Source organism: Notamacropus eugenii, chromosome 1 (genome assembly GCF_028372415.1).
Source record: "Notamacropus eugenii isolate mMacEug1 chromosome 1, mMacEug1.pri_v2, whole genome shotgun sequence".
Taxonomy (NCBI): domain Eukaryota; kingdom Metazoa; phylum Chordata; class Mammalia; order Diprotodontia; family Macropodidae; genus Notamacropus; species Notamacropus eugenii.
The window spans coordinates 469,297,754-469,312,429 of NC_092872.1; the positions used below are offsets into that span (position 1 = coordinate 469,297,754).

The 14,676-nt window shown below is 34.1% G+C and overlaps 1 protein-coding gene across 3 annotated transcripts in view; it reads right to left on the reverse strand.

Moving 5' to 3' along the window:
• Positions 1–14,676, reverse strand: part of RPGRIP1L (RPGRIP1 like) — a 129,560-nt gene that overhangs the window by 90,346 nt on the left and 24,538 nt on the right. For all 3 annotated transcript variants that reach the window (XM_072632226.1, XM_072632227.1, XM_072632225.1), the window contains exons 8-11: positions 11,490–11,595; positions 9,363–9,509; positions 6,377–6,450; positions 1,413–1,552 (exon numbers count right to left, since the gene is read on the reverse strand). In XM_072632226.1, the coding sequence (XP_072488327.1) occupies positions 1,413–1,552; positions 6,377–6,450; positions 9,363–9,509; positions 11,490–11,595 (467 nt within the window). The remainder of the gene's footprint in view (positions 1–1,412; positions 1,553–6,376; positions 6,451–9,362; positions 9,510–11,489; positions 11,596–14,676) is intronic.

Sequence of the window (14,676 nt, forward strand, 5' to 3'; positions counted from 1 at the left end):
AGCTGTTCAAATCTGGGCTTAGTTCATTGTTTATCTCTGTCCATGTCTATCTAGATACATGCCATGTATTGTTGGACCAGTTCTAGAGGTTGCCCAACTAACTGCATATGGTAATCCAGGCCATAAGCATTCTTAATCCACTTGGTTTTAAAAAGTGTAGGTAGTCAGCTTTTCTCTTCTGAATGACTGTGGATCTCATCTGGGAGTCTCTATATTCTTTCAGGGCTTGATGTAATCAGCATAATGCCATGTAAATAGGAGCATCTGGAGCATCCTCCATTTTCATTTGGCTTCTATGCTGGATATCCTTTCATGATAGTGGCTGTGAGATGCTACATTAAATAAGGCTGTTCTCCAATAAGATAATTTTCATGCTTGTGTATACTTGCAGTACCTTACTGGAGGGAAGCCTTTAAGACAGCATTTTATATGGGCTAATCAAATGCTTTTCATAGTCAATAAATAAGAAATAAAACAGTGTACTACATTCTTCTCACTTTTCAGTCAATTGTGTGACTGTAAAGATAAGATCTGCTGTAAAATATAATTTGTAGAAGTCTTTCTACCTTCATCAAGGATACCCATGTTGGGTCTGTAGATTACATTCATAAAAATTTTGTAGAGAGGAGAAAGTAGGTATATGGGCTGGTAGTCATCAATAGAGACTTGGTCACCTTTTTCTGGAAAGAATAAGGACCAGGATTTTCTTCCAAGCTTCTGCTTTCCTCCCCTTTTTTCAGATACCTTAGGAATTGATCCTTTAACACACTCAAAACTGTGTTGTTGCCAACAAAACATGGACCATACCTCCGAACATTCTTGGTCTAGCCCAGCTCTTCTATTCCTTTCTTCCTTTTTAGTACCATTTACCCCTTAGTCATGCAGCATAGACAGAATGTGATGTTGAGAAAGCAAACGTAATGGTTCCATAATCACTGATAGAGAACAGAACAGAGTTCTCACCAAACACAATAGGAATGTAATTGAAGAATCAAAACCAAAACCAAAACAGGTAATATAATTAAACAGATAGCTCCTGTCCAAGGAACAATCGAAATATACTATTTGTTTATCTAGCTTTCAGGGAAAGATATTTGTGCTTCAGGAAGTGGAACCATCTAATGAATATTACATTTCTAGAGTCTTTTTGATTTTTCTTGGCTTCCAAGAATTCCCCCACAGTAAATAATTAAGAGTGCAAGAAGACAAGGACCCAAACGAGATGCAAACCTAAGAATCAAGATGTCAAATGAAGTTACCCTTGGGCATTACGAATTCCTTTGCCCTGTTCTATAGAGAGGAGAATTTAGGGCTAATAGTAAAATCAAACTCAGGAGAGAGGTGTCAATGAGGGACTATGAATGAATCGATTCTTTGAAATGACAAGTAACAAGGACTTGTTTTGCATTTACCTCTTTCCGCTTTTAGTCTGTCCAGAATTTTATTTTTGTCTGCTAAATCAGACTTCATGGCAGTCTCCAGCTGAGCAATTTGCAGTTTAAGCTGTTGCTCTTTTAACTTCCATTGCTCTTCATGGGTCACACTGAAGGCACTGCAATGAAACATGGGATGTGTGAGGAACTCTTGGAAATCCATTTCAACAGAAAATACTAAAGAAAAAAAGCTTTTAGTGGCACAGAGACCACTGTCATCATGTCTTAGGAATTAAGTAAACATATGCTGGTCTGCTGCTGTTGAAACCAAGGCGCCTTTCTCAGGCTGCGGTTACGGAACATGAAAGAGTCTGTGGGATGAGCAAAGGAACTGGCCTTGATTTAGAGCGCCAAACCCTGAGAAGTTGGCAGTGTGTAGCATTTGTGGGGCTAGGAAAGGAATTCAGATACATACTCCAGAGGAATCCACAATTCCAAACCTCAGCAAGAGACAACTGACAAAACCATTTTTTCCCACATACAAATCCTCTTAACATAGAGAAAACTGACTTCCCACCTGATATTTTTTGTCTGTGAAACACAGAGAGATAAAAGTCAGTTCTTTTCAAAACCAAAACCAAAACCCAAAACCCCCCAAATCCTCAAGTGTTACCACAGAATAATAACAGTTTTTGTACTGAACTGAAAAAGAACAATTCTAATGCTAATTAAAAAATATTGACAAAGTAATCTTTGTCCTTAAAATCAATAGCATGTGGACTAAGAATAAATTATTTAACTGTAGTATGTATTGAGTTATAAAAACAGCATAGTGACTCAAATGATCATTCTCCAAAATTCCTCAATATTTAGCAACTTGAACAAGGATTAAGAACTATTAAATGATTTAAAAGGCTGAAGAACTAACTTAATTTTTTTATGTGCTACCCCTAAGTTAGGAAGTGAATGTTCATTTTGATAGCTGTTATCTCAGTATAAAGCTATCTTCTCAAAATTTTTACTGAGGTGCATAAGGCTATGTTAGGAAAAGCACTTAATTTGGAATCAGAGCACCCCGGTTTGAATCCCCCCTTGGCCACTTGTGTGACCTTCTGAAAATTATATAACCTCTCTAAGCCTCAGTTTCTTTATCTGCAAAATGAAGAAGTCAGAGGGCTGTCTAAGGTCCCTCCTAACTGATTTAGGCTGAATAATTTTCAGTAGTTTTGTCCATTCTACTTGTGCCCAATAAATTTTTTTGTATCCAAAAAAACACCAGCTTGTAAAATCTGATTTTGTAACTGCAAATAAAGCAAAAGTGAGAAAAATATATTTTTACAAAAGCTACATGTTTTTGTAAACTTTTTGTGCATACATGTGCATATTTTAATACTTCCAGACAAATTTGAAGTTTTCATTCCAAATGAAAAATTACTTAGTGAACTCACACATTTTTGGGAAGCACAAAATTCAGAAGTCAGGGCCAAATAAACACATAGTTAGTTTGTTTTCTTGGAATGGATAAATTTAAAAGATTTGAAATAATGCTTTGAAAGACAGATGCAGTTCTCTAAATTTCTCTTTGTGTATGATAGTCTAATTTTGCAACAAATATTTCTATCTCACACAAACAACTTTCCAAATGTAAGAGATCCAACGTAGCAACATTTTTACCATTTTATTGAAATCTGCAATTGCCTGGTCTAATACAAAAACAAACATCTGTCTATAAATATTAAGATGCAGCGTGCTTCTTTACATTTCCATTTTTTAAAATAAAGCACAAAGCAAGATCTATGCGTAGGCTGTTATTTTAAAATGCATACATATATACACATAAATCTATATCTATGGATATGTATATATATATCCACTACTATTAAAACATGTATGATCCAAAAAATTAACATGATATAGGCACAACTACATGTTACATCAGATGCCAAAAATTGGAAACAGTAGTGTTCCAATAGCATTAGTACCAGCAGAAAAATCACTAACAGCTAATCTGGCAGAAACATCAGAAGCTGTATGTGTTTAAATTAAGAACAATTTAGCAGCCTGGTTTTTCCAAACCCACAAAATACTAGTGTAAATCAGTATAAGTCAATCTGAATTTAGTCCACTGCTATCTTCCTCTCTAAATTTAGGATTACATTCCACTAGATTTTCATGAGGAATTTCTTTTGAATTTACTGTATTCCTCTATTCTTGGAGCCATCTGTGTAACTATAAATGGTGAACCACATCTGGCTCCATTTGCTTTGTAAGGGCTGTGTACACGATTAGATCTGCATATGAGAACAGTCCTTGAAAACCTTTTATTCATGAAAATGTTTTTGGATATTGCCTACAGTGACAACTAGAGGAAAAAAACCACAATAACTGCTCTTTGTGCACACTTGGTTGTTCTGTTACGCTAAAGGAGTAATAAAATTTCAAGCTGTAGTCATGTACCAACTGACGCCTGTGGTCACTGCTATGTCCATTGGCAATGACTGGTGAGCACAAAGTAGGTAAATACATTTTTGATTAGACCCATAAGAATCCAAGAATACCAGTATTCTCCAGATTATCTTTATTATGAGTTTTTCTATCTTCTTCACGTTTCTTTCCATAGAACAAGTCCAATTTAAGCAAAGTTCTTTGCTTCATGTGTTCTCCAAATTAGTCTAATCATATGATTTAATAATACCTTATCATAAGAGCCTAATGACACCAATACTATTTAGAAAACACGTCAGGTTATTCTATTTAATGTGAGAGAAATGCCACTCAAAATGTAGATAAAGTGTGATTTGGGGAGAGAAAAAAAATGTGTCATATTTGATCACATTTACTCAGAATACTGCTGAGCAGCAGAGAGAGAAAAGCCATTTACTTTTATACACTGGGGAAATAGTAGCAAGAAATGGTAGAAGGTATAGAGGGATAAACGGAATTGCTTAGATTTAGATGGTCTGAGATGTAACTAAAGTAAGTGCTTAGGTCTTTTGAAATCGTGAATTTACCTGATTTTCATATTTAAAATCAAATTAATATCATTTGCAAAACTAATATTCAGCGAGCAGATACTTAGTGATAAAGTATTATACTGGTAAGCCATAAGGCCTTAAAGCTAAGCACTGCAAGTACAAAGACAAAAACAAAACCATCTTTGCCCTCAAACCTCTGAGGATAATGACTCTCTCCAATGATGTTACTTTGGATTTCTAATAAAAATTTGCCAGCAGGCACAAGTCTCATGCCAATCATCACCTCAACTGTTTTTACCTCGGATTATTTTTTTAAAAACAGATTGTAAGATAAAGAAATAGTGGGAATTCGGTGTAGTGGGAAAGTATGGCTGGGTTAGGACTCCGGACAATATAAGGTAAAAATTTTACTTTTGATATTTACTAGATGTGTGAGCATGGGAAAGTCACTCAACTTCCATTGCTTGGGGCAACTTGTTATGACTTCTCTAAATTCCTTAAGGAATTGTATCTCTTTTGCATTTGTATCCCCAGTTCTCTGACAGGCAGCATGGACTAGAGGAGAGGCTCAGGGCAGGCCTCAGAATCAGGAGGACCTGAGCTCAAGTCTTGACTCTGACATACGCTATCTATGTGATTCTCAGCAAATCGTTTATTCTCTCAGTAGCACAAGAAACCATCTCAGACTAAGTCACAGAGAAGGTGCTGACATGGACTTCTGGAATGTCCTCATTGGCAAGGTATCCATACTAAGGAAATCACAGGTCTGGTCCCCATGCCAAATTGCTCCCCACTGCTTAACAAACTGTCCAGCACAAACAGTCATCACTTAATAAGTGCTTTTTCATTCACTCGCTCACTGAAAAGACCCTGTTCTTTCTGTAATGCAGCTTTTACTATATAACACATTTGTGTTCAGTACATATGAGAGAATTTTGCATTTCCATCTCACACTATGTGCATGTTATCTAGGCCTCTCACATGTGCAAATGTAGGAACTGTATGATATTGCCCAGAAAAATGAAAACTCAATTACCATTTTGAATTCTCTAAAGTAGATAACTTGATCAGTATTATTTCATGTAAACATTTATTTCTTCCACAAACTGATCAGGAATAGAAAATAAAGAATGCATTTAGAAAGAAACTGTTTTCTCCAAAAAGCTGATCAAATAGTATATAAGCATGTATTGCTTCTGCTAATTTTATCAGAGATGGGAAATGAAAGATGCACCTTGGAAGATATATTTTACCCTGATAGGTGATCAATGTCTACTATTATCAAAGTTACTACAATACTTTATTTTTCTGTGGAGGTAACCTTGTGTTTTCATAGCATATTTTGTGTGTGTGTGTGTGTGCGTGTGCGTGTGTGTGTGTGTGCGTGTGTGTATGTTTGGGGGTTGATGCTCACAATTCTGGCAAGCCCTACTAGATGGGCTGGCCTATTGAATGACTGTCGAGCACAGCTAAATTTAGAAAGGTTCATCATCAGATGAACTTGCAGGTGATAAAATTTTTGGGCCAAAGCAACCCATAAAACAGTTTGTACAGCATGTTTTGATATATATGAGGCAAAAATATCTATGCAGATGAAATAAATCAAGTTTTTTTGAGGTATTTTGAATAGGTGTTATTGTATATTGAAAAGAATTAAAGTATTGGCCCTTTTGAATGATTTCAACAGTGTAGCAAAATTTTGTTTCTAAGAATTTTAGTGAAGGATTTAATTACTGGCTATGTGACCCCGAGAAATATGGCAATAAGGACTGGATATTTCAGCAACAAAATAGCATGGCTTCTTTTGCAAAATTTTTATTGATATTTTGGTTAGAGAGTAAATTAACATTGTCTATAAAAATTATCCGACTTTAATACACTTCTTCACGTTCCCAAAACACTACTATTATCTGCTAAGGAGACATTCTTATTTGCTGAGTGTTAGATAGTTTGAAATATAACGGCTTAACAAAAATGACAGCTTATGAAATCTGAGGAAAAGAAAAAAGAGGCAATTATAAAATTTACCTGTTATATAGTTTATCATAGTTTTCCTTTAAAAGTTCCTTCTCCCTTTCCAAATCATTAATTTTATCCTGTAGCTAGAATAAAGAGAAAAATATACATTACTTTAAAATTACATCAGTTGACCTCCATATGGTTTTGTTTTATTCTTGATGATTTCTAAATAGAAAGGGAATATTAACTTTACTTCTTTCTTTTTAACTTAGCATTGACTTTTTATATTATTAAAGGTGGAATTATCATCCCTGTTGTAATTTAATTGGAACAATGTCAATTTATGCAACAATTTATAGTATAACATTATGTTTCCAACTTTTTTTATTAACTAAAGCACAAATTTACTCCATCCAGATACCCAATAATATTCAGTCAGAATTAATATCAAATTGTTCCATAAACATTCAGCAATTACAAATCTTTACTTTATGGTTCAAAAAAAATTAGATAAGAATTAAGTTTGGTAGTCATAATTTTTCCCTTGGTATTCAGAATTTGCAAGAGGTTTCTGGTTTTATTCTGTACAGGGAAGAAACTCTACGCCTGAGTCGGCAAAGTATAGCCTGGGCACCAAATTCACGCCCCTGCCTGTTTTTGTACAGCCCCCTTTGGTAGAAACCATAAATGTTCACGCAATTATAATATTGCTCTATTTACTTTAACATTTAGATTTCTGCTTTAGTTTGCATCTAATTGGAATGTTTATTCCCAAATATACTCAGATGTAAGAACTTTCCCCATGAACCAGAGGGTTTTACAAAACACCTCCAACAACAAAGGGTAAATATGGAACACAGTAAGATAAAAGGGCTATGAACTCAAACTATGCGTAATGCATTTCAAGGACAGGAAGTCATCTGTTCATAGCTCTGTGCCCCCTTAGAAGCAAAGAAATTTTAATAAAGGTTATAAATTCACTTTGCATGCACCTAGAGATATGGAACATATTGCTTATAGGAAGATTATATTTCTAATTATTATTGCAATCAGATAAATGAAGTTTAGGTATTTCATACAACTAGTGGTATGCTGAAAAATCACACCAAATGGAAATAGCTAGATCCAGTATTATAATCACTGTCCTAATTAGTTACTATCTGGACTATCGTAATGGCTTCCCAATTAGTCTCCCCATCTCAAGTTTTTCTCCTCCCTAATCCATCCTCCACACTGTTGTCAAAATGTCATTCCCAAAGCATATCACTCTCCTGCTTGAAAACCTGAAGTGGTTATCTACTGCCTCTATTATAAAAAATACAAAGCCCTTCAAAATTTAGCTCCAGCCTACCTTATTACACATTAATCCTTTTAACACAATAGTTTCATTTAATCAATAAACACTTATCAAGCACCTATTATACGCCAGGCAAATGTGCTATATACTAGAGATACAAAGACACAAACGAGGCCATTCTTACTCTCAAGTAGCTTACAATCCATCACGAGAGACAACCGGTGCACAGCTATATTTATATAGCACTTACTGTGTCAGCTAGGTGGTACAGTATGTAAAGCGCTGGACTTAGAGTCAGGAGTATCTGAGTTCAAATCTGACCTTAAGACACTACCTGTGTGACCCTGGGCAAGTTACTTAATCTGTATTTGCCTCAGTTCCTCATTTGTAAGATGGGGGCACACTGGAAAAGGAAGTGGCAAACAACTCCAGTATCTTTGCCAAGAAGACCCCATGGACTTTGTTCATGGGGTCACACAGAGTAGGAAACAACTGAACAACTCAACAACAGGTATTGTGCTAAGGGCTTTACAAATGTTATCTCATTTGATCCTCACAACAATCCTAGGAAGGAGGCGCTACTGTTATTCCCATTTTACATATGCAGAGACTTGGGGCAGACAGAGGTTAAGTGACTTGCCCAAAGTCACACAACTAGTAAGTGTCTGAGGCTGGATTTGAATTCAGGTCTTCCTGACTCTACCTATTGCATGACTTTAGTTGCCTCCTACTTTGTATATAAATACATACAAAATAGAAACTTGCACAAAATAAAGACAGTGGTCTCAATCGAAAAAATATTCTGCCAAACTGCTATTCCTGTACATGACATTGTACCTTCTGTCTGTGTGCTTGTGCAAAGGCACATAACCCACATGTCCCACATGTCCAGAATGTACTATGTCCACGTTTGTCTCTTAGAAACCTGAGCTTCCTTCAAAGGTTAGCTCAAGTGCCACTCCCTACATGAGGGCTTCTGATTCCCCCTCACTGCTTGTACATCTCCAAATGACTCTGTACTTGTTTCGTATTTACTAATTCTTGTATTTACTAATATGTGTATGTGTTGTTTCTTCTGATAGAAGGTAAGCTCCTTAAGGTCAAATTCTATTTCTTTTTTCCTGTTGAAAAAGCTCTGCAGAGCCCTGCACATGGTGGGTACTTAATAAATACTTTACTGATCAACTGACAGTGCATAAAGATGTTCGTAGGAATTTACTGGGATTCTTTTGTGCCACAAATGAGCAATGATTACAAATGAAACAGTTAAGTCCCAAAATTTGAACTTCAGTTTTAAAAATGAAAGGATACTTTCAAGGTAAGTGTCTTAAGTGAAAAATGAATCAAATCAAATGAAAAGTAGCACCTACCAGCATCTATTGTGCAAAACTTTCAATTCATTCTCTATTTCCAGTACCATACACACTGCTTATAAGGCTTTTGGGGGAAATATTTTTTGTGGAGGCAGATGGTGTAGTGAAAAACTCAATGGACTTGAAAGCCGAAGAATTAAATTTGAGTTCTTGTTCTCATCTCTACTAAGGGTATGACTAAAAGAAAGTTGTTTAACTTTGTGAGTCTCAGTTTTTTCATTTGGACCTCATGCATTTGTTGAGAGTGAAGTACTCTGTAAACTGTAAAGTGCTATCAGATTTGTGCACTTATCATAGCATCTCTGCAGCTTTTTCTTACATCTTTTCAAAAGAGTTACTGACAAGCTTTTTAGTGAATATGCTGACAGCATTTCCTGGTGCTTACCTCCCCTATTTTTTTTTCAACAAAGCTCTTAGACTGTAGTTGTTTTTCAAGACTGAAGCACTTTAAACGATGTTCTTTGAGCTGTAGGTTGAGCTCATCCCCATTTGCCAATAAGGCATCATTGCTGGCCTTAAGATGTCTTTGCTTCTATAAATAAAAAAGAAAAGCTTTGATTAAACTATCAATAGTCTTTTAATAATTCTACTCCTTAAGTTCAAACTAACTAATTTGTAACACGTACAATGCTTATTCACTAGTCAGTCAACAGGAGACACTCTTGACCTAAGACTGATCTTAAAGAAGTAACTGTCAGGTAATTAATGTAGGAAAAAGTATTTTCCCTAGTTTTTATATGCTTATGCTTTTGTCTTGATGAAAGTGACCAATAAATACACTAGCTTTGGCAACTAATTTTTTTCCCCTATGGTTAAATGAGATGTTTAAAAATGTTGCACTAATGAACAAAAATAAGTGATTGTCCATAGATATTTTAACTGAAAAGATTTGCTATCACATTAGTAAAACCAATCTTGGATGTTGAACTTTTGGTTCAAATATAATTTCAATTCACTGTGGAATATATAGAAATAATATAATTTTAAAATGGTTCATTTATCATGAGGCTTTAAATGTATTCTCGAATAGTTAAATGCCACATACTTTTGAAAGAAATATAAATGTTGACTAAAATGAATGAGCATATCCTAAACTGAGTGTCAGTCTCTATAATGTTTTACTTGTTACTGAAAAACACCTTTAATTTTCCAGTAGAATTTCAATATTAAGGCAGATATCATTTAGAAAAGAACATGGCAACTGAGCTCCTTGTTGTAGGTCAATTACTTTTCCTCTTGACACAATCATAAAAACACTCTTTTTCACTTAATGTCTTTTAAGTGAAGACCTCACTTTATTAATGGAACAGATCTTTCCAGTGTCCCTATACTTTACCATTTATCAGAAGAGATGTATATGGTATGATGGGGAATGTATAGCGAGGATTTACTGTGAGTACTTAACAATACACTTGGCAAGGGTGCTAAATTGAAAATTAAGCAAATAAAACTGAATGTTAAAAATTTGTGAAGGCCTTTCTTAACTTCTTGCTTTTAAAATTCATTTCAGTTTAAATGTATTTTCATTTTTTTTTTTCTCCTAACATGTAGGCATTTCTATCATACCTTTCTCTAATGTGTTCTTTTCATCATTTATGTGCAAGACAGCTTTTGGCATTTTGAGACATTCCTACATGAACAGAGAACATGATACAATTTATGGGGAAATCTTAACACCATCTACATTAATGATATACCTGGAGCTTCAGAAGACTCTGTATTGTACTTTAATTTACTGCTTTCCCCATCTCCAAACTTCAAAAAGAAAACTGTTTGATTTGAATTCTGGTCATCTGGAAGATTCTGGTGTTCTAATTCCACAATTTATGTTTATGCAGTTCAAATAAATAAACATAAGTCTTGCTAAGTGTGGGGTCAAAATTCTTATTACATCAACTATGGGGATATAAGAATCCCAAATATACCCATTACTAGAGATATCTATGTTTTAAAAAAACACTGCTAGAACTGGATGCTCAACTAATTAACTATGTGATGAAATTAAGAAGTTAGCACAGATGATAATGGTATATAATTAAAATATCTATTGAACTATCCATGTCTTTGGTAAATCTAAGATATGTTAAGAAAGTTTAGAACTGATTTTTGCGTATAAACACATGTTCTATATCCTTTTAAAGCTATGCACTTATAGGCATTTCAGATAAAAACCAGTGAAAAACAATATCCTCTTAAGTCTCAGACGACTTATGATACATCTCTGTATTGTTCCACTCATTATATCAACTGAGAGGAACTCTATATTTTTCTACTCTAAGAATAAAATTTTTTTACATATTTAGGTATTAGGTCGTAAACAACAAATATAACAGTGAAGTAATAGAAACTCAAGCCACAGAAAGCAATTATCTTGAAGATTATTGAGCTCTGTGTGTGTATATGTGTGTGTGTAAGGACAACTAACTAGCACAACTTGTGAATGTCATTTTGATAATCCATATTATTCATACATTATCATACAAAAGCACAATACTTCCCATTATAACAGTACCTCTTGAAGTTGGATATATTTTCCTTCCATTACTGTAAGGGCATTACTTTTCTCCATAAGCTGCTTATTAAGTTTGATCAGTTCCACATTTTCCCGAATATTTGACCTTCACATTTAAAAAAAAAGGGCAAGGGGGGAACGCAAGGTAAAATATATGATAGAATAAAAATATTCTTCTTAGAAAACTTTAACACATTTGTAATTGGTTTATTATGACATTATTTCCACAAAAATACACCCTTTTTGGGGGAGATTTGACCTGTGATTTCATTGGTATAACTCCTTATATTCTTACACATCTAATTATAGATAGCAATTAAAATTCAACTAATAATCATTCTTAATATTCATTTTATAGAACTTAAGTGATTCCTTAGATTAATAAAAGGAGGCATGCACATGATATTTTGCATGGAGATGTTTATAACGCTAATATTTTAATACATAAAAGAGACTTGTAATACTTCTCTCCCTAGATGAAAAATTGTTTTGCCATATAGTCTAGTTATCTTCTCACCTCTACCCAAAAGAGGGTGTCATAGGATTACCATTTATTGGGGTTTCCTCTTGGAAACTTCAACTTTTCTAAATATTCAAGAAAAGTGACCTAGCATTTTATACTCATAATGCCCTAAGACTGGCATCTAAATAAGTTGCAGATGTGCTGTTAGCTGTATGAGATCATTTAACATCCACAGGGTATATAGAAACCCTATATGCTCCAATCCTATTTTGTATTTTCCCTACCGAGATTAAAGCAAACACAGAATTGTACAGGAAGATCTTGTAAAGGTTAATCACAGATCTAAATGAATACCTGTTTTCAAAAGACACATACACATATGGACCAGGAAAGGTGACCTAATTAAATTTGTTTTACATCTAAAAGTATTTGGGGAAAATATATAACTAAATTTTGGCCTACATTTTTAAACAAAAATTTTTTTAAATGGAAATATTAGTTTTCCACTTGAAATACATAATTTTTCTTATAAAATTTATCTACTGTACACATATTGGAAAAATTGTCACAATGCCATACTGGAACCAGAAAATAGACTACAAAGCTTACACATCTGTAAACCAGCTGAGGACTTGAAATACTTAATTTTTCTCTTTGATATTTGAAAGTTCGTTGTGTTTTGGCATTGGCCAGTTAGTTGTCCTTACAAAGAAGATAAACAAGCCCAAGAATCTCAGATCTAGGCCAAGGTACAGCCTTAACACAATATTAAACGTCTAACACTTTTTATTTAGTAGTTTGGCAATATATATTTAAGGATATTTTCACAATTTTTGAACAAACTACTCTGCCTCTTCACCTAATGAAATCTGACATCATGGAGAGACAAAACCAGTTAGTGAGTGAGGTTCAATGTATGATCCAGAACTTTCAATAAAAGCCTAAAGCCAAAATTTACAAATTTCTGTGAAAACAAAGAAACCCAAACACTATTTTTGTGTTTTGCAGAATTTACTAAGTTTGCTTTCTCTATAACACTTTCATTGGTAAGCCTTGACTAAGAAAAACACAGTATCCAGACTGGGTGATATTCAATCTGTTCACACTTTTAGTTTTTCTAATTTTTTCTTTCTAACGTGTTCCCAAACTTCCATAACTATAAGATTCAGAAATACATAATCTTTGCTAATGAAAAAATGTTGCTTTGTAAGAGCAACAGAAACAAAAGGAGTTAAGTGCATAATAGAAGTAAACATTTATATTACACTTCAAGTTGTGAATAATGCTACCTCATTTGATTCTCACAACAACCTTGTGAGGTACATTTAATTATTCCCATTTGAAAGATGAGGAAAGGAAAAGTTAGATTAAATTACTTGTTCAGAGTTAGTTACTCAGCTAGTAAGGAATGAAAGCAGAACTCAACCCTGGCTCTTCTGGACTGAAGTTCGACATTCTTACCACTCTGTTTTGCTGCCTTTCACTTTGATATACCTCAAGCCCTCCCAGTGACATTTAGTTTCTATAGAGTCACAGAAATATTAGTAAAACTGGACATTTTAAACACACTTTGCAGTATACAAACACTTTAACATATACCATCTTATTCAATTTGCACAAAAGTTCCGCAAGAATTTTTATTCCAGTCTCACAGTTGAGGAACTGATTCTCAGAGAAGTAAAGTGACTTGCTCAAGGCCATCTAGGTAGTAAGAGGCACTACTGAGGTTTGAACCCAAGGCCTGGATCTGAATCGACTGTTCTTGCTAACAATAATTAATTTTTTTTTTGAATATCAGGGAAACAAGTACAACATTTCAGAAAGTTTTAGTATGTCACTTCTAGTGCCCTGTCAATGGTAGATATTTAATGCTTGTTGGTGGTGAATTTGTCCTAGAAGAAAATAATATAAACAATATAATTTAGAGATGACTATGCCACTTGGAAATAAAATATGAACATTTAATACAGTTACCTTGGGACATGTACAATAAAAAATACCTCTAAGCTTGAGGTGTTTTGAAAAAAAAAAGATTTTTTTTAATAAGTCTGAAGTATAGTTTTAATTGTTGAATACATTTTGAATTTTTTGACACAAAAGTATGAAAAATATGGCTTTATTTGCACAGTAACTTTTTCTAGCTGAAAGCATTAAAATGATTACATTAAGAGTGGGCTGTCCCAAAAGTCTTACTGCAATTTTAAACCTTAATTTAAAACCACACTATGACTTTTTGGGACACCCTATATTTATAGTTAAAATCAATGTGATAACACAGACTCATATTTATGTGAATTTGAGGCCTGGGGAAAATCACATACAATATCATATTCTTTATGCCCCACAACCAAGATTTTTATAGCACTAAAATCTGGTTAACATGAGAAGCAGTCTTGAAAGGAAAAAAGAGAGAAAAGTCAGTTAAATAAGTATTTAAGTGTCTACTCTATGTAATAATAGCAAACATTTATATAAAACTTTAAGGGTCACAAAATACTTTATACATATCTCATTTAAGCTTCACATTAACATTTTAAGGTGTTAAGGTATATTGAAGTACAGGCATTATCTTCATCTGACAGATGGGGAAATAAAGGTAAGAGCAACATGGTCACTACAATTCAGTTCTGGAGGAGGGATTTAAATCCAGATATCTTTTCTAACTCTAGTGCTCTCTCCTCTATAACCATACTGTCTCTCCATTGTGCAATGAATGAATGAATG